This window comes from Mobula birostris, chromosome 13, assembly GCF_030028105.1.
Source record: "Mobula birostris isolate sMobBir1 chromosome 13, sMobBir1.hap1, whole genome shotgun sequence".
Taxonomy (NCBI): Eukaryota; Metazoa; Chordata; class Chondrichthyes; order Myliobatiformes; family Myliobatidae; genus Mobula; species Mobula birostris.
Window position 1 is genome coordinate 71,007,544 of NC_092382.1, and position 21,853 is coordinate 71,029,396.

Genomic DNA, 21,853 nt, shown 5'->3' on the forward strand with positions numbered 1-21,853 from the left:
CTTCTTCCAGTTCAGAACCTCAACCCTAGGACCAGATCTATCCTTGTCCATGATCAAGTTGAAACTAATGGTCTTATGATCACTGGAACCAAAGTGCTCCCCTACACAGACTTTTGTCACTTGTCCTAACTCGTTTCCTAACAGGAGATCCAATATTGCATCCCCTCTAGTTGGTCCCTCTATATATTGATTTAGAAAACTTTCCTGAACACATTTTACAAACTCTAAACCATCTAGACCCCTAACAGTATGGGAGTCCCAATCAATATATGGAAAATTAAAATCCCCTACCACCACAACTTTATGTTTCCTGCAGTTGCCTGCTATCTCTCTGCAGATTTGCTCTTCCAAGTCTCGTTGACTATGGGTGGTCTGTAATACAATCCCACTAATGTGGCCATACCTTTCCTGTTTCTCAGCTCCACCATAAGGACTCAGTGGACAAGCCCTCTAATCTGTCCTGCCTGAGCACTGCTGTAATATTTTCCCTAACAAGCAATGCTACTCCCCCACCTTTCAGTCCTCTGCCTCGATCACATCTGAAACATCGGAACCCTGGAATATTAAGCTGCCAGTCCTGCCCCTCCTGTAGCCAAGTTTCACTAATTGTTATAACGTCATAATTCCACATGTCAATCCACACCCTCAACTCGTCCGCCTTCCCCGCAATACTCCTAGCATTGAAATATATACACCGCAGAAGATTTTTACCACCACTCACAACCTTTCTATTTGCGGCTTTGCTTGAACTTTTAACATCATTTATTTTCACCCCAGCCTCACTGTCAGCTCTGGCACTCTGGTTCCCATCCCCCTGCAAATCTAGTTTAAAACCTCCCCATCCCCCTACAAATCTAGTTTAAAGCCTCCCCAATAGCACTAACAAACCTCCCTGAAAGGATCTTGGTCCCCCTGTAGTTCAAGTGTAACCCGTCTCCCTTGTACAGGTCCAACCTGCCCCAGAAGAGATCCCAATGATCCTGAAATCTGAAACCCTGCCCCCTACACCAGTTCCTCAGCCACTTGTTCCTCCTCCAGAGCATCTTATTCCTACCCTCACTGGCACCTGGCACAGGTAGCAATCCTGAGATTACCACCCTTGAGGTCCTGCTTTTCAACTTCCTACCAAGCTCTCTATACTCACTCTCCAGGACCTCCTCACTCTTCCTTGCTATGTCATTGGTACCAATGTGCACCACGACATCTGGCTGATCACCCTCCCACTTCAGAATGTCATGCAATCAATCAGAGACATCCTCGACCCTGGCACCCGGGAGGCAACAAACCATCCTGGATTCTCTGTCACGACCACAGAACCTCCTATCTGTATCTCTAACTATCGAATCCCCTATCACTACCGCTCTCCTCTTTTTCCACCCTCCCTTCTGCACTGCAGAGCCAGACTCAGTGCCAGAGATCCAGCTACTGCAGCTTGTCCCAGGTAACTCATCCCCTCCAACAGTATCCAATGCGGTATACTTGTTGTTGAGGGGAATGGCCAAAGGGGAACCCTGCTCTGCCTGCCTTTTCCTCTTCCCTCGCCTTGCGGTAACCCAATTACCTGTCCTCTGCTCCTTTGGCGTAACTACCTCCCTGTAGCTGCTATCTATAATCTCCTCATTCTCCCGAATGATCCGCAGGTCCTCCAGCTCCTGCTCCAGTTCCCTAACTCGGTTTGTCAGGAGCTGCAGCTGGATGCACTTCTTGCAGGTGTCGTTGTCAGGGACACCGGAGGGCTCCGTGACTTCCCACATCCTGCAAGAGGAGCATTCCAACATCCTGCCTGGCATTCTCTCTACGCTAGACAATCTGAACAAAAAAACTAATGGGAACCTACCCTGGCCTCTGCCCGTTCTCGCCAAAGCCTGTTGAGCCAAAGCCGTCCCACTCTGACTCAGTCCACTCTGACGATGGCCGCTACAACGATGGTCGCTGTATATGGTGGTCTGTTTTTAAACCCTGGCGCACTACGTCACGCGCCTGCGCAGTGCAGACCCTTCTCCCCGAGCAGTGTTTAAAAAAAAACTTTTTCTACTTGATTTCCTCACTCCCTTCTTCTCAGCTGCTTGCTTCGACTGATATATACTTCAAACAGATAATAATCTATTTGAGCACACTGGCAGATAACTGCAGAACAGTTAACAACATTTGAACTAAATATTCAAAGAGTATTTGTCCTTTGATTGGGGCTGATTCAATTGGCTCTGCCATTTATGACGCCATAATCCAATCATTTGAACCGAAGACCAATATCTACGGCTCAGTCTCCGAGTGTAACAGAGATAGGCCCTGCTGTTGGGATGATTTCTCAGTGCTTGTTCTTTGTCTCTTCCTACCTGCGGGTGAACGACACTCTCTCAGATAGTCAGGAAATCAAACAGTGCAGCGGGTGGTTGTAGGAAAGAAGAGTCGGTTACAAGATACAATCTTATTGAGCCAAACAGTCCCTAAGGATCTGCAGTTATTGAGCTAAGTACAGTTCTGTAGTCTATCTATATCTGCTCTTCCTCAGGTGAGTCTCATCCACATAGAGCAGAACCAGATAAATGTCACTGGCGGGGAAATGTTTTCCTTTCTGTGCAGCCGAACTCAGCAGTGGAAAACTGAATTTTAATGGGAAACAATTGCCCAGTGGATCAGTAAACACCGTGTCTATTGATAATGCATAAACATTGCGGGCTGAGTTAATCATCTTCAACAGGTTGTTGCTGCTGAAGCCAGTGAACATGTCTGGCAGTGGGGAATACTGTGTGAATGTGGTTCCAAAAAATGTCCCCATGACCTTGCCGATCATCACTCCACGAGTCGTTGTTAAGTGAGATTTAGTTGTATGCGGTTATGCATTCTCCAATGATTACGTTCATTTTATTCCTGTGATGAATGTGTAATGCCCTGGTTCACGTCTTTGCTGTTATACTGCAGGTGTTTCGTCTGGTAGTTCTGTAGGAGGGGACTGTTTTGCTTTTAGCCTCCTTCGGTTATTGTTGAAGATAAGGGATGATGTTGAATGTGTGCCATCAATTAGCAGGAGGTTTTTTTCATTAGGAACAATAAGATTGGTTTTGGTTCAGCGGGAGATGAAAAGAAAAAACGTAGCATGCGATCTGGTTGGAGACCGATTGTTCAAGATGGATTTAAAAAATTAGATGCAAAAAGATGACGCTGCGTACGGTGGCCGTGTTGAGAGCTCTGTTCCAAATCTTCAGTATACTACTAACTTCTACAATTTTCTTCGCATTTTCTGTTCAAGTAGCTGATAGTCACATCACATACAATGGACTGACACTTCTGTACATCGGAAAGATGGTACTTACCCACTAGGTGCCGCCTTTCCTACACTGGGACCCCCTGCTCGCGCGATCCATGGGAGACTCATCTTGACAACGCCACGGCATCGGAACAAGCGCCGGAGGCAAGGGAGAAGGGATGGCATCCTGGTGTGGCTGAGACTGCGTGCTAATCGGCCAAGGCTCCCTCGCATACCCTTGAACAACAAGCTGTGTGAACTGACAGCCAGAATCTTCTACCAGTGGGAAACAAAGGTATGTAACATTTTGTGGCTCGTGGAGACCTGGCTGATGATGGAAATACCAGACCTCGCTATCGAACCCTTTGGGTTCTCCCTGTTCTGGGCAGATAGTCAAAAAACCTCTCTGGGACGAGTAATGGAGGAAGGATATACTTCATGGTCAAAAGTGCTTACAGCGATCCCCGGAATGTGCATGCCCTCAAATTCTTTTGTTCTCCCGACCTGGAATAACTGGCGCCACTGTGTAGCCCCTACTGGCTGCCCAGGCAGTTCACGGCTGTTATCATCACAGCAGTGTACATTCCACCGCAGGCTGATGCTGACCTAGCTCTTAAGGAACTGTACAAGACCATCAACATGCTGGAGACTGCACACCCAGAGGCTGCCTTCATCATCGCCGGTGATTTTAATCGAGCGTCGCTGACGGAACTCTCTCCAAAGTTTTGTCAGTACATCTGGGTGAGCACTCGGGGAGATAGCACACTCGACTGCTGCTACTCTCCCTTCCGCAACGCTTACAAAGCTCTCCTACGCCCAGCTTTTGGAAAATCAGATCACTGTTTGATCCTGTTTCTCCTGACGTACAGGCAGAAACTGATACAAGATGTCCACTGTTGGTCCGACCAATCGGTCTCCATGCTGCAGGATTGCTTCCATGACGAACATTGGAATGTCATTGGAATTCTAGTACGAGAGGGCATGACTTAAGGGTTGAAGGGCGCCCATTCAGAACAGAAATGCTTAGAAATTTTTTTAGTCAGAGGGTGGTGAATCTATGGAATTTGTTGCCACAGACAGCAGTGGAGGCCAAGTCATTGGGTGTATTTAAGGCAGAGATTGATAGGTATCTGCGTAGCCAGGGCATCGAAGGTTATGGTGAGTAGGCAGGGGAGTGGGACTAAATGGGAGAATGGACCAGCTCATGATAAAATGGCGGAGCAGACTCGATGGGCCGAATGGCCGACTTCTGCTCCTTTGTCTTATGGTCTTATGAAGATCTCTTCGAGATTAGGGATAGAGTCACGTGCTTCATCGGGAAATGCATCGATGATGTTGTCCCCCAGAAGCCAGTTAGGGCCTTCAAAACCAGAAACCCTGGATCAATAGTTCCTTGCGAGCAGGATTTACTGCGCGACACAGACCTTACCTTGCCAATAATCAGCAGGAGATCAAGAAAAGCAGCTACAAACTGTGCAAAGCCATCAAGGCTGGGAAACCACACACAGGGACAAGACCGAGTCATGAGTCTCTCTGAATAGCACATGTGACTTGTGGCGAGTGTTGCACACCATCGCAGACCTCAAAGCCAAACGCAGTGGTGCAGCCTCTCTCCCAGATGAGCTCAGTCGCTTTTACACTCAGTTCGATGTCACTAACTCTGAGCCTCCCAGGAAAGCCACGGCTACAAACTGCAACCCGGTCATCTCCGAGGCTCTGGTACGCAGATGGTTCCAACGAGTGGACAGTCGCAAGGCTGCGGGATCAGAAGGCATCCCAAGGCCAATAGTTAAGATGTGCGCAGTACAGCTGGCAGGTATGTTTACAGACATTTTTAATCTCTCCCTCTCCTAGTGTAGAGTGCCCTCCTGTGTCAAATTATCCACCATTGACACTGTACCAAAAAAGACCAAGGTAAGATGTCTGAACGACTGGCGTCCTGTCGCACTCACCGCAATGCTCTAAGAGGACTGCAACTGCACTAACCCTACCACCTAAAATGCACCCCAGGCAATTCGCCTGCCAACACAACTGATTGACCAACAACACAATAGCCACTGTTCTACATACCGTCCTTACACATCTGGAGAAGAAGGATGCTTATGTGAGAATGCTGTTCTTGGACTACAGTTCTGCATTCAACACCATAATTTCCTCCAGGCTCGACAGGAAGCTCAGAGACCTCGGCCTTGTCCCTGCCTTGTGCATCTGGATCCCGGACTTCCTGTCAGATCACTGACAGGTGGTAAGAGTGGGCTCCCCCACCTCCATCCCTCTGACTCTCCACACAGGAGCCCCTCAGGGCTGTGTACTAAGTCCGCTCCTTTCAGCCTGGTTTATACTTCTGCGTTAACTGCGCGCCGTAACCTACGCAAGTGGCCTACGAGTGTTGTGAGCATTTATACTTGTGCGTTGGTGTGTCTGCGTCGCTCTGCAATTCGCGCACTTCACGCATGCGCACTCACCTGCCCGCGCAAGGCTTCATAGTAGTCTCGGGGTAAACAAGACGTGAGCGTCTTTTTTCATGCGAAATGTGTCCTCCATAATTTCGGAGGTCTGTAAAGCTTTATGGAAAGCATTGCAGCCAGAGTTCCTTCCCTGCCCTTCAGTCACCCAATGGGAACCTATTGCAGCGTAGGATGAAATGCGATGCTACCAAGCGGACCAATCACAGCTTGCGTTCTGCATTGCCATGACACGTGGTTACATTTTGGGAGAGGTGCGCGTCGCAGCAACACAAACTCTCGTGTAGGGTTCTGCATCAGCTTTGCGGCGACGCATTGACACAGAAGTATAAATCAGCCCTTATTCTCTGTGTACCCATGACTGTGTCGCCCCCATAGCTCTAATCTGCTAATTAAATTTGCCGATGACACTACATTGATTCGTCTTATCTCAAACAATAACGAGGTGGCCTACAGGGAAGAAGTCATCCCTCTGACACAGTGTTGTCAAGAAAACAACCTTTCCCTTAATGTTGCAAAAAAGCGAAAAACAAAGGTGCTGATGTTGGATTACAGGAGGAATGGAAACGGGCTGAACCCTATTAATAGCAATGGATCTGTGATTGAGAGGGTAAACAGCCTCAAGTTTCTCAGATTCCACATCACCAAAGATCTCACGTGGTCTGTACACACCAGCTGTCCAGTGAAAAAGGAACAACAACGCCTCTTTGACCTCAGACGGTTGAAGAAGTTTGGTTTGCGCCCCTAAATCCTAAGAACTTTCTACAGGGGCACAATTGAGAGCATCCTGAAATGCCTGTTATGGGGACTCTAACTCCCTTAATTGCAGGATTCTGCAGAGAGTGGTGCAGACAGCCCAGTGCATCTGTAGTTGTGAACTTCCCATGATTCTGGACATTTACAAAGACAGGTGTGAAAAAAGGGCCTGAAGGATCATTGAAAACCCAAGTCACAACAACCATAATCTATTCCAGCTGCTGCCATCCGGGAAGTGGTACCGCAGCATAAAAGCCAGGGCAAACAGGGTCCGGGGCAGCTTCTTCCACCAGACCATCAGACTGATTAGCTTGATTTAAGTGTTACGTTGTTACATTCTATGTTACATTGACTGTTCTATTTATTATAAGTTATTATAAATTAGTATGATTGCATATTGCACATTTAGACAGAGACGTAACTTGAAGATTTTTACTCCTCGTGTGTGAAGGATGTAAAAGTAAAGTCAATTCAGTTCTGATCAATTCTGTCACCGATGATTTTTTAAATGTTCCACCTTTGTCCGGCATCCTTTACTTGTATAACATTTTGCGATATTCTGTCTTATGCCACCGGAATATGTTTTCGCAACATTTTGGTCTTTGACTTGAATGTCTGCTCTATCTGTTATGTGTAACAACCTGGTAATGAGGCACTGACATCCAAGCCAATTATACATTCCCATTCACTCACAAGTAGTCCAATCCAACCATTTGACTTGCGTTACCATTTGCATCATACATAATAGTTGTTCGTCCATCGTTAATGTTGGTGAGGACCTCGACATCATTATGATGGTGTCGAGACTAGTGCTTGATTTGGATTTAAGTGAGGGAGAGTTGCGTAGCATCAGCCTCACTCTCTCTTCACAATTCCCATCTGGATCCAGTGGCAGGACAGAGTCGAGACATAATAATACATTCCTGGAGGCAATCAAAATGGTTGGCACTTAGACAGCCAAAGGCAATTAGCTTCAGGAAAGAGGGGTAATAGTGGATATGACACTGGAGAAGTAATAATGGCAACAAGGAAATGGCGGATAATCTTAATAATTATTTTGCTTCAGTCTTCACTGTGGAAAACACCACAGTCTTCCCGAAATTGTACAGTGTCGAGGCAGGATTGACTGTAGTTGCTATTACTAATGAGAAGGTGTTGGGTAGTTGAAAAGCCTTAAGGTAGATAGGGAGGGGAGGGAACGTCGACTCAGACCATGAGAGGCCTGCATCAGGCATTTTCATGCCTTACAAGGCGCAGACTGGATGTCCGTGTGGGGCACCACTCCTTGCACAGACTAGAGCAATGTGTGATTAAGTGCCTTACTCAAGGGCACAAACACACTGCCACAGATGAGGCTCGAACTGGCGACCTTGAGATAACTAGACGAACACCTTAACGACTTGGCCATGTGCCCAACACAAGGTAGATAGGTCACCTGGAACAGATGGGCTATGCCCCATTTCATGAAAGTGGCAGCTGAAGACATTATGGAGACATTTGTAGTGATTATTTAGGAAGCACTAGAATTTGGAATGATGTCCGAGGACTAGAAAATTGCAGAAGTCACTCCACTCCTTAAGAAGAGAGGGAGGACAAAAGAAGGAAATTATAGACCATTTACCTGACTTCAGTGGTTGGGGACTTGGGATCCATTACTAAGAATGATGTTTCAGTGTACTTGCAGGCACATGGTAAAGTAGGCCAAAGCCAGCATGGTTTCCTTTAGGAAATATCTCTGCCTGACAAGTCTCCTGTCATTTTTGAGGAAATAACTGAGAAGATAGACAAATGAAATTCAGCAGATGTTTGATACTTAGATATGCAGGAGGCCATTGATAAGGTGCTGCACAATCGAGAGGCTGCTTAACAAGATAAAAGCTCATGGTATCACAGGAAATATACAAACATAAAACGATTGGCTGATTGGCAGGAGGCAAGGAGTGGAAACAAAGGTGTATTTTCCAATTGGCCGCTGGTGATGTGGTGGTGTTTCTCAGGGGACAGTATTGGAATTGCTTCTTTTCAAGTTCAGAACTCCGAGTTGCAACGGTAATTGTAAGTCTTCTAGCAGGATTCCCTGAAGGCTAGTTTATAAGTTCCATCCGTGAGGAGGAAGGAAAATGCAATGTTAGCATTCATTTCAAGACGGCTAATACAAAAGCAAAAGCTGTCGTGCCGAGCCATTTTAAGGCACGTGTAGTCCCACAAGTGGTAATTTGAGCAGTTTTGGGTCCGTTACCTAAAAGAAGATGTGCTGACCTTGGAGAAGGTTCACAGGGCATTCACGAAAATGATTGTAGTACTTAATGGCTTATCGTACGAGGAATGTTTGATGGCTCAGGGTCTGTTCAAACTAAAATGAATGACGACTTCATTGAATCCCATCGTATGTTGAAAGGCCGAGATCGGGTGGATGTTGTGAGGATGGTTCTATCCAATTTAACTTTAAACGACAACATCAAACCTGCCTCAACCACTTCTGCTGGAAGCTACCACTCTCTAAGTAAAGAAGTTCCCTGTCATGTTACCCCTAAACTTTTGCCCTTTAACTCTCAACTCATGTCCTCTTGTTTGAATCTCCCCCATTCTCAATGGAAAAAGCCTATCCACGTCAACTCTATCAATCCCCCTCATAATTTTAAACACCTCTATCAAGTCCCCTCTCAACCTCCTACACTCCAAAGAATAAAGACATAACTTGTTCAAACTTTCTCTATAACTTAGGAGATGAAACCCAGGCAACATTTTAGTAAACCTCCTCTGTACTCTCTCAATTTTGTTGACATCTTTCCTATAATTCAGTGACCAGAACTGTACACAATACTCCAGATTTGGCCTTACCAATGCGTTGTACAATTTCAACATTACATCCTAACTCCTAAACTTAATGCTCTGATTAATAAAGGTCAGCATACCAAAAACTTTCTTCACCAGCCTATCCACATGAGATTCCACCTTCAGGGAACTATGCACCATTATTCCTAGATCCCTCTGTTCTACAGCATTCTTCAATGCCCTACCATTTACCACGTATGTCCTATTTTGATTAGTCCTACCAAAGTGTAGCACCTCACATTTATCAGTATTAAACTCCATCTGCCATCTTTCAGCCCACTCTTCTAACTGAACTAAATCTCTCTGCAAGCTTTGAAAACCTACTTCATTATCCACAACACCACCTATCTTAGTATCATCTGCATACATACTAATCCAATTTTCCACCCCATCATCCAGATCATTAATATACAAATGTTTGTATATGACAACCAACATTGGACTCAGTACAGATCCCTGAGGCACACTGCTGCACACCGTCCTCCAATCTGACACACAGTTATCCACCACTACTCTCTGGCATCTCCCATCCAGCCACTGCTGAATCCATTTTACTACTTCCATATTAATGCCTAACGATTGAACCTACCTAACTAACCTTCCGTGTGGAACCTTGTCAAAGGCCTTACTGAAGTCCACATGGACAACATCCACAGCTTTACCCTCGTCAACTTTCCTCGTAACCTCATCAAAAAATTCAATAAGGTTTGTCAAACATGACCTTCCATGCACAAATCCACGTTGACTGTTCCTAATCAGACCCTGTCTATCCAGATAATTATATATACCATCTCTAGGAATATCTTCCATCAATTTACCCACCACTGACGTCAAACTCAAAGGCCAATAATTGCTAAGTTTACTCCATAACTACCCATCTTGTTTCCTTTACCTTACTCAATTCAATATCCTTCTCCTTAGTGAATTCTGAAGAAAAGAAATTGTTCAAAATCTCCCCCATCTCTTTTGGCTCCACACATAGCCATCCACTCTGATTCTCTAAGGGACCAATTTTATCCCTCACTATCCTTTTGCTATTTATATAATTGTAGAAACCTTTTGGATTTATTTTCACCTTACTTGCTAAAGCTGCCTCGTATCTTCTTTTAGCTTTTCTCATTTCTTTCTTAAGATTCTTTTCACATTATTTATATTCCTCGAGCACCTCATTAACTCCAAGCTGCCTATATTTATTGTAAATCCCTCTCTTCTTCCGAACCCAGTTTCCTATATCCCTTGAAAACCATGGCTCTCTCAAACTTTTAACCTTTCATTTCAACCTAACAGGAACAAAACGATCCTGTACCCTCAACACTTCACCTCTAAATGACCTCCATTTCTCTACTACATCCTTCCCATAAAACAAATTGTCTCAATCCACTCCTTCTAAATCCTTTCACATCTCCTCAAAGTTAGCTTTTCTCCAATCAAAAATCTCAACCCTGGGTCCAGTCCTATCCTTCTCTATAATTACACTGAAACTAATGGTATTGTGATCACTGGACCCAAAGTGCCCCCCAACACATACCTCCGTCACCTGCCCTATCTCATTGCCTAAGAGGAGATGCAACACTGCTCCTTCTCTAGTTGTTACCTCTATGTATTGTTGCAAAAAACTATCTTGCACACATTTGACAAACTCCAAACCATCCAGCCCTTTTACAGAATGGGCTTCCCAGTCTATGTGTGGAAAATTAAAATCTCCCACAATCACAACCTTATGCTTACTACAAATATCTGCTATCTCTTTACAAGTTTGTTCCTCCAGTTCTTGGTCCCCATTAGGTGGTCTATAATACACCCCTATAAGTGTCACTACACCTTTCCTATTCCTCAATTCCACCCAAATAGCCTCCCTGGATGAGTCCACTAATCTATCCTGCCAGAGGACCGCTGTTATATTTTCTCTGACAAGCAATGCAACACCTGCCCCTCCTATTCTATCATTGAAGCAATGAAATCCTGGGATATTTAGTTGCCAATCACACCCCTCCTGCAACCAGGTTTCACTAATAGCTACAACATCATATTTCCAGGTATCGATCCATGCTCTAAGCTCATCCACCTTTCTTACAATGCTCCTAGCATTAAAATAGATGCATTTAAGAAACTCTCCACCTCTTACTCTCTTTTTATCCTTAATGTAGCGAACAACTTTGTTATCTTTTTCTTCCTTGTCCCCTACATCTTTGGTCTGAGTACTCCTGATCTCTGCCCCCTGCCTATCCTCCCTCACACACTGTCTACTAGTTTTCTCTATATACTTCAGAGTCCTGTCCCATTTCACCGAATAACGTGAAATATTTTTTTGACGAAACCAATTCACCTTTGGTCCTCAGGCCAAACATTCATCAGTGAATAACAGAACACATCAGAACAGACCATAAGGTCAGCAAATACAACTTATCTACAAAGAGCTGTCTCCTGATCCAACACCACCTCTCACTATCCCCTTCATGTCAGCCAGGAAAACACACTACAGAAACTTCCCTCATCTCCTCTGGGCAACAACAGCGAAAACTGATGAGAAATTGACTGACGCCATTCCAGAACACAAACTAGACTCTCGCATTTGTGAACTCCTGGAAATCTGCCAATCATCCGATGTTACCTTTATAATTGCAAGGTAGAGGAATCTACCACTTTAGAAACAGTCTACTGGTGAAACAGATCCTGTCTGTTCCCTGGACTCTTACATCGCCTACAAGAACCGTTGTCATAAAGCTGTCAGCATTTCATCCATAGCCGCCTGATTCAGGGCCTCCTGATCCCTTTCCTCATAAAGCTTTGCATGGGGAGAAGACTAATTCGACCATTTGCAGTGCTGTACCTGTTTGGTTGTTCCAGTGCTCAAGGCCGCTTTACAGGATTGATGAACCCATTAGATGGCATTTCTCTCTGTTCCCGTTAGCACCCGTGTATGTCTCTTTCACTGGCCTTTTTTATAATTATACGTTTAATTATACAGATCCCAGTGATTATACCTGTGTCCATTCTGATTCTGACCAACGATTATTGATTGTCGTCTTCTTGCTTACACTTTTATCCCCGCACAGGAAACCTCCACCTGCTGGTGATTCTGTGAATTGCACACAACAAGCAGACAAATCAGTCATTGAGAGTATGATTACTTTACAAAGTATGATGGTATCACCATCCCCCATATCAGAGTAGCGGTTGGCCCAGGGACCAAGCTTTCCCCATTTCCATCAGTTACTGCATCATGTCTGTGTGTCTGTCCAGTGATATCTAGCGCATCCCAATGATAGAGTCACAGAGCAATACCCGACGGAATCAGACCCTTTGGCCCAACGAGACCATGCTGATGATGATGCCCACCACGATGGTCCCAATTTCCTGTGATGGGCCCACACCCCTTCATGCCCTGCCCCTCCATGTACTCGTGCAAACCGCTTCTGCCACTCCCTGCGGCATCTCACTCCACATAATCAGCAGCCTCTGCATGAAGAACATTGCTGTTCATATTCCTTTTAAATCTTTCCCTCTCATCCTCAATCTAATTCCCTAGTTCTGGTCTCCATCTACGAAAAGGAAACCTGCGAAAAGTTCTGTCACCGAACCAGGTTCATTACCTTGTACTAGATACAGTATGGCAAACCGTCTAGCTGGCCCAACCACATAGTAAGTCAGGAAACGTTCCTGGACACCAAGCATATTGTGTCCCATTTAACATTTTTGAATCAGGAGATGGGAACCAATATTAGGGAAATTGAAGTCAACAAAGACAATGACTCTGTGATATTTGCATCTTTCCAAAACCTGCCAACTTACCTGCTTCTCATTGTTCTGGTGGGCTTTTTTGGTGGTGGTGGTGGTGGTGGTGGTGGGGGTGGTGGGGGGGGGGGGGTCTGGGACCATAGGATACACTGAGTGATTTCTCTTCCACTTCTCTGATTTTCATCCACACCATATGCCCCTCCCCCCCGATGTCCTTCATTTCTGCAGCTACGGATATCAATTCCACTTGTCCTCCTTTCACCTCCCTCCATATGCCTTTGAAACAAATAAACCCTGCTACATCAGACATCCAATCCTGCCCATCTAACAGTCATGTCTGTGTAATGGTGATAGCATGTATCATGCACAGACTGAAACATGTTCTAAATTATTCCTATTTTAAATACTTATTGTACTGAATTAAACACATTTCAACTCATCCAGTGATACCCTTTCCACAGCCTATCATTCTCTGAACATTGCATCGACCTTTATATCAACTGCTCCACCATCTGACCTAACACTCTCTTTCCCATCCCCTGACCAACCGAGTTTAAATTGACCTCAGAAGCTCTACCAGTCCTGCCTAGAAGGACATTGGCTCATTCTAAGTACAGGTATAACCCATCGCTACGATACATTGTCAAATAGGAACAAAATTTCCATCTAAATTACCCTTCTTCTTAATCGCAGGTTCATATGTACTGAAAATTTAATTAGTAGAAAAGTACTCAATGAGGCCTGGCGTATATAAATGAAAATTATTTGTTGGCAGTTGCTAGTTTGGACTGAAGGAGAAGCACTGTTGGATGGTTCTGTGATTCTCCATCGGAGCTAATCAGCCATACCTCTGCTTAACAACCTACTAGGCTTACTGGACTAACTTGAATGTTGAAAAGCCATGTATAAAAATGGTCAATACTTGGCAATTTTCCTCAAATCGTGCATTTCTCATAAAAGAATCAGCGGAGGATGAGTGCTCTGGGAATGGAACCAATAAATGAAACAAACAGATAAAAACCAACTCACAGGTCTGTAGAAAAAGCAGCTTTATTCCATTCTCATGTTTTAGGATCTATAATAGTGAAAAAGAGAGTGAATTGTGTTCGAAGTTTCAAACACAACTTGCGACTTGTGAGATTCTCACAGCTATGGAAACATATGCACCATAGTACTTAATTTGGAGCTGCTTCATGTGCAAATATGCACAATGGTGCTTGTCGTTTCCATCTACAGTCTTACATGCAAGGTTTCAAAAATAAATTGTGGACCTTCACTGAGAATATAGCATGTTGCCCATGCTAATGAATTGGCAATGTGATACAATAATTGAAATCAGCACACAGCACATAGTTTCACCAGTGAATGAGCTACGAAAGAAGAGCCCCAGACATGAGACTAATCTTTTGACACCTTTTGTAAGAGTTCTTTAGCTGCTTACATATCAGTCATGTCAGGTGTGTGATGGAATACGTTTCACTTTCCTGGGGAGGAGTATGTCCTCACAGTTATTTTGCAATTCCATTGTTACTGTGAACAGGTAGGAAAGTGGAGCTGAGGCTAAGACAGATAGATCAATACTTTTTGACCCCAAAGGAAATTGCAATGGCACCGTAGCATTACAAATGCACAGATACATAAACATTAGAAGAGAAGTAAGAAAAGAACAAAAAATAAGTTGCCTCAAACAATCTAACTGAAGGGGATATTCACTTCCCGGGTTATAGACTGACTCATTAGAGAACATAATGGCCGAGGGGTAGAATGACTGTAGAACTACCAAGTTCCCTAGGCCTCCCATCCCATGATCCTCTCCCTTCTCCAGCCTTGTATCCGTTTTGCCAATCAACTTTCCAGCTCTTAGCTCTATCCCTCCCCTTCCTGTCTTCTCCTATCATTTTGGATCTCCCCCTCCCCCTCTCAAACCTCTTACCATCTCTTCTTTCAGATCGTCCTGACGAAGGGTCTCGGCCAGAAACGTCGACTGTACCTATTCCCATAGATGCTGCCTAGCCTACTGCGTTCACCAGCATTTTTTGTGTGTGTTGCTTGAAAAATAACAAGTGGAGTTTAACATAGACAATTGCAAGGTGCTGCACTTTGACAGGACATGCCAGGCTAAAACTTACACAGTCTGTGTTAGGGGACTGAGGTCTGAGGTGGAACAATGGGACCTAAGAATGCCGATGCGCACTGACATGGTGCCAAAAGAAATGTTGGAGTTTTCCATAGTGGGAATTAACTGTTCATTCTAACCTTTGCAGTTACTTACGAAGGTATTGAAAGAAGAAAATTACCAGCATGGATTTTTGTTCTGTCCTGTCTTTGTTTTCGTTTAGTGTTACTTTATGTTTTTTCAATGAAAACTGTCACATAGAGACCCAGATTCCACACTGGCCATGTAGAATCCAGATTAAGGTAACGGAAATTTCTGCATCTCTATTCCAGATATGAGACCCTCTCATTTCAGAGGGAAATTGCCCATAGGTAGACAGTTAAATTAGGAATTTTAAGTTAACATTTTGGAAGATTGGAATATTTGGGGAGCAATCCTAAAAGTTGTTTTTACTCACAAGAGTGCCTTCTTTTTACAGAACATAAAATATGTTGCTCAAGACTTTAGACATCGTAATTTTTACATTTGAATTTCCTTTAAAAATAGTTATGATGCAATCATAGTATTTGTCATGCAAATTACCAATTTAAATACTAGGTTGTTTCAAAAAGCAGTTTGCCATTAATTGCCCCACCATTTTAACACACACATTTATCCAGCTGTTGCTGGGTGGTCGAATCGAAATGATTTGTTCAGTCTGCCCTGACACTGTAGGGATGAGATGCAGTTGTAAAGGATATTAACATTTTCTGCCTTCCTTGCAGATAACCTTCAGGTACTGGAGAATAGCACGGACATTATGATATGACAGCAGATTATCTACAGGGACCATTTGAATCAAAACAAAAATAGAGAAGTTGGAAGGAGATTTGCAAAGCAAGGTGCTAAATGGGCAGGAATGGCTGCCACAGACTGGTGAGATCGGAAGGCAGAAGGAACAACAGGTTAGGCTTATGGGTCTACCAAAAGAGAAAGAGGACTCAAATATGTGCTATGCTTGGGAGAATGGTGTGATGGGCATGGACAAAAACCTTCCAAATTCCAAAAGTTGCAAATGTACAGATCTGAAATAAAATTCTCAAGATGAAGTATCGCAGAGGAAATAATAATTATCAGCTTTTAGGCCCACTTACTGAACAGCTTTCAGGTAATGATAGCCATGGTAAGGTTACAGTACGGTGAGAGCAGACTCATGTGAACGTTGAGCTGGATAGCGACTCACATAAGAGGCTATCGGTTGAGGTGGTCACACCAAGCATTTTTCAACTGTCGTTTCAATCATTATAAAATATTCACAGGAGGACATCGTACACCAGGATAGTAGATGGGAAGGGCATGAAAGGACATGGATAAGTTATACTTTCAAGGCCCAGGACCCTTCCGGTTTTTCAAAACTACTAGACCATCAACCATCCACCACCCCACACCCTCAAGTGACTTAAATGATACCAGAGCCCAGGGTAACACAGAGGGGTTGGGATTAGTGTTAGAAGATGCAAGCAAATTTGTCACTTTGGCACCAAGATACCAGCACCTGCAGGTAAATTTTAATCAAACCAAAATAATGGTGCTCGCCTACAATGAGACAGTTATTCACTCACATTCTTGGAAGGCAATGAAGCAGGAGAGAGTTTAAACCTGATAGAAGGAAACGGCGATGATTAGAATTACTGGAAGCAGGTTATGCCTCAGGGGTACTCACTGTTACTACCTTAAATATAGTAGAATTAGAAAGCTAAATACAGTCCCTTCAGTAGAAAATACAGGATACGGTATTACTGGAGAAGGTTATCAAGATCAGTACCAGACTAATCAGATTGTTCATGACGTATCCCAGGTAACTCTGGATGCAGTGAAGCCCCTTCAAGGTACAACAAACCTGGTTACTGACCATATAGACTCAACTACGAAGGAAACACAAAAGACTGAGATTTGTGCCACATAGTCTACATGCTTAATAGCCATGATTGGCACAAATTTATTACAACTTGATCCATATCAAGTACCAAACTGGGTATCAGGAGGGCAGATAAAAGAATGGCTTGAAGACAAGGGACCCTTATGTCACATTACATGTCTTACACTGACCAACAGAGCACTGGGTACAGATGGTGATGTTAAAGGGTGGTTTTATCCCTGGTGTCATGAATTCTTGATTACCTGACTGGCAGACCACAGTATGTGTGCTTGCAACACTGTGTGTCTGACAGAGTGATCAGCAGCACTGGGGCTCCACAGGGGACTGTCTTGTCTCCCTTTCTCTTCACCATTTACACCTTGGACTTCAACTACTGCACAGAGTCTTGTCATCTTCAGAAGTTTTCTGATGACTCTGCCATAGTTGGATGCATCAGCAAGGGAGATGAGGTTGAGTACAGGGCTACGGTAGGAAACTTTGTCACATGGCGTGAGCAGAATTATCTGCAGTTTAATATGAAAAAGACTAAGGAGCTGGAGGTAGACCTGAGGAGAGCTAAGGTACCGGTGACCCCTGTTTCCATCCAGGGGGTCAGTGTGGACATGGTGGAGGATTACAAATACCTGGGGATACGAACTGACAATAAACTGGACTGGTCTAAGAACTCTGAGGCTGTCTACAAGAAGGGTCAGAGCCGTCTCTATTTCCTGAGGAGACTGAGGTCCTTTAACATCTGCCGGACGATGCTGAGGATATTCTACGAGTCTGTGGTGGCCAGTGCAATCATGTTTGCTGTTGTGTGCTGGGGCAGCAGGCTGAGGGTAGCAGACAACAACAGAATCAACAAACTCATTCGTAAGACCAGTGATGTTGTGAGGATGGAATTGGACTCTCTCATGGTGGTGTCTGAAAAGAGGATGCTGTCTAAGTTGCATGCCATCTTGGACAATGTCTCCCATCCACTACATAATGTACTGGGCTGGCACAGGAGTACATTCAGCCAGAGACTCATTCCACCGAGATGCAACACAGAGTGTCATAGGAAGTCATTCCTGCCTGTGGCCATCAAACTTTACAACTCCTCCCTTGGAGGGTCAGACACCCTGAGCCAATAGGCTGGTCCTGGACTTATTTCATAATTTACTGGTATAATAATATGTAAATTATTTAACTATTTATAGTTTTATTACTATTTATTATTTATGGTGCAACTGTAACGAAAACCAATTTCCCCCGGGATCAATAAAGTATGACCATGACTATGACTATTATGTTGCTGCAGAGTTCCACATTCCACAATGGGGGAATAATGTAACCTGCCCTTTGAAAGGGATTCACATTGTTGTCAAGTGTCGTGAAAACACTTAATAGATTCAGTGCCAATGAGAACTGTTTATTCTGCCTGTGAGTAATCAAGTCTTTTTTGCCATATGCATTGGTGGGACAGTCGTATTACATATCAACAGCAGGCACAAGTTTTCCAAGGACTGGAAAGTGTCCTCTGAGGTAAATTTTACCTCTATCTGTATATAATGTGACCATAGCACACCTGCTAGGTGTCCATGTGTAGTCAACAGAATGAGTGGAGGATAATGATCCTAAGATTAACATCTTTGGTTCAAGATGAGGGAGATGTTGGCCAGATGGAACTACAAGAGTAAACCCTACATCAGACTGCTTTTTAAAGATTACAGTTTCACGTTCATCACAAACATACACTCCATTCTAATTGACAAGCACCAAAAACCTGAGCCCCTGTTCCTCTCTCTGAAACTGGATTATTAACTTCCTCATCGGGAGACTATGGTTTATGCGGATCAGAAGTAGCTTCTCCTCCTTCCTGACAGTCAACACTGGTGCACCTCAAGGATACGTGTTTAGCCCACTGCTCTACTCTCTCTCTCCACCCGTCTGTGTGGCTAGGCACAGCTCAAAGGACAACCAGAAGTTTGCCAATGGCACAACTATTGTTGGCAGAATTTCAGATGGTGATAAGGAGGTGTACAGCTGTGAGGTAGATCAACTGGTCGAACAGTAACAAAACAACAAACTTGCACTCAAATTAGTAAGACCAAGGAATTGATTGTGGATTTCAGGAAGGGGAAGTAGAGGGAAGAGCAGTGGAAGGGTGGTGCCAGCAGCTTCAAGTTTCAGTTTGTCAACATCTTTGAAGATCTATGCAGGGCCTAACATATGGATACAATTACAAATAGCATGCTATATTTCATCAGGAGTTTGATGCGATCCTGGATGTTACCAGACTCTAGAAAATGTTAACGGATGTAACACAAAACAACAAGTTTCACAACATATGCCAGTGCTATTCAGTGCTGATTCAGTGCTCGGGACCGTTTTATGGGAGGGTCTAAGACCAGGGGTCACAGCCTCAGAATGGAGGGACGTCCTTTCAGTGCGGAGATGAGGATGAATGTCGTTACCCAGAGACGATGAATCTGTGGAATGCTTTGCCTCAGGCAGCTGTGGAGGCCAAGGTTTAATGTGTATTTAAGGCAGAGTTTGATAGATTCTTGATTAGTCTGGGCATGAAGGGATACAGGGAGAAGGAAAATTAGACCAGCCATGATGTAATGGCAGAGCAGACTCAATGGGCCAAATAGCCTAATTCTGGTCCTCTGTCTTCTGGGGTAGATCTGCGGTGGCTTGTTTGCAGGATATTCAGGGACGGATAAGTCGTGTAGGGCCCTGGTGAACTTTTTAAATTACAATAAGATTGGGAGGTGGGATGTGGCTCCTGTTAACCTCCCATTGCAGTGGGCGGCGGCAACACTATAAAGAGTAAGAATCAGGAATCACAGGCTGTACAAAACGAGAGTGTGTGTCAGATCTGTATCTGATTGCCTTGCCTGAACGGGCCGACAAGGCAGAAACTCGTACAAGTGGAGCTACGTCCGGAAAGTACAATTTATCCGTTTTAAAGTGTTTTTTTCTGTTCGGTGAATTGAACTGGGGACACTGCCGAATATCAGACCAGCAACACTCCGCGACAGGCGCAAATACTCACCGGTGAGCCGGGAGCCTCTCTCGACGGACGAAAACTTTCCCCAAACTCCGGACCGAGGTAACACTGAATGCGGAAGGACGGAGGGAAACGGCCGCCCAGCCGGAGATCAGCGCATGCGCAGCATGATATCCGCGACTGTGTGCTTCTCGGTGCAACAGAGCTGCAGTAGCTGCCGTTTCACTGGCTCTTCACTCAACCCTGGAGCATCTGGACAGCAAAGGTACAAACATCGGGATGCTCTTTATCGACGACAGCTCGGCATTTAATACTATCACCCCCTCAAACCTAAACAATACGTTTCAAATTTGGTCTCAATATACCCTTGTGCTACTGGACGCTCCGGCGGCTGCCTTGCAGACGCCGGTCAGTTTTATATCGATTGTTATTACTGTTAATTAATCATTGCCCGATGTCAGTCATCGAAAAGTAACGAATCATGTAGGGATCCTTTAGAGGATAGACTCTGAAATGGTTTCTGGAATCCTCAGCTCCTACTTGTGGTGGGGACCAGCTCATGATATGCAGATTCTCAAAAGTTTGTTCCCAGTCAGTTTAGATTGGCAGCAACATCTCCTCCACAACCTCATCAGCATAGGTCACCATGAGGCTGTGCGTTTAGCCCTCTGCTTTACACATATGACCATGTGGCTAAACATAGAAAATAGGTGCAGGAGTAGGCCATTCGGCCCTTCGAGCCTGCACCGCCATTCAGTATGATCATGGCTGATCATCCAACTCAGAACCCTGTACCAGCCTAGCCTCCATACCCTCTGATCCCTTTAGCCACAAGGGCCATATCTAACTCCCTCGTAAATACAGCCAATGAACTGGCCTCAACTGTTTCCTGAGGCAGAGAATTTCACAGATTTACGACTCTCTGTGTGAAGAAGTTTTTCCTAATCTCGGTCCTAAAAGGTTTCCCCTCTATCCTCAAACTGTGACCCCTCATTCTGGACTTCCCCAACATCAGGAACAATCTTCCTGCATCTAGCCTGTCCAATCCCTTTAGGATTTTATACGTTTCAATCAGGTCCCCCCTCAATCTTCTAAATTCCGACGAGTATAAGCCTAGTTCATCCAGTCTTTCATCATATGAAAGTCCTGCCATCCCAGGAATCAATCTGGTAAACCTTCTTTGTACTCCTTCTATGGCAAGGATGTCTTTCCTCAGATTAGGGGACCAAAACTGCACATAATACTCCAGGTGTGGTCTCACCAAGGCCTTGTACAACTGCAGTAGTACCTCCCTGCTCCTGTACTCCAGTCCTCTCGCTATAAATGCCAGCACCATTCACCTTTTTCACCGCCTGCTGTACCTGCATGCCCACTTTCAATGACTGGTGTGTAATGATACCCAGGTCTCGTTTCACCTCCCCTTTTCCTAATCGGCCACCATTAGATAATAATCTGTTTTCCTGTTTTTGCCACCAAAGTGGATAACTTCACATTTATCCACATTAAATTGCATCTGCCATGAATTTGCCCACTCACCCAACCTATCCAAGTCACCCTGCATCCTCCTCGCATCCTCCTCACAGCTAACACTGCCACCCAGCTTCGTGTCATCCGCAAACTTGGAGATGCTGCATTTAATTCCCTCATCCAAGTCATTAATATATATTGTAAACAACTGGGGTCCCAGCACTGAGCCTTGCGGTACCCCACTAGTCACTGCCTGCCATTCTGAAAAGGTGCCGTTTATTCCCACTCTTTGCTTCCTGTCTGCCAACCAATTCTCTATCCACATCAATACCAT

At 44.6% G+C, this 21,853-nt stretch overlaps 1 protein-coding gene across 1 annotated transcript in view; it reads right to left on the reverse strand.

The window, feature by feature from the left end:
• The window catches only part of LOC140207987 (uncharacterized), a 133,750-nt gene extending 113,482 nt beyond the window's left edge, over nt 1-20,268 (reverse strand). The window contains 2 exon segments of the mRNA XM_072276519.1: nt 12,288-12,382; nt 20,098-20,268. Of these exon segments, the coding sequence (XP_072132620.1) occupies nt 12,288-12,297 (10 nt within the window). The 5' untranslated portion in view covers nt 12,298-12,382; nt 20,098-20,268.
• Between the last annotated feature and the right edge of the window lie 1,585 nt (nt 20,269-21,853).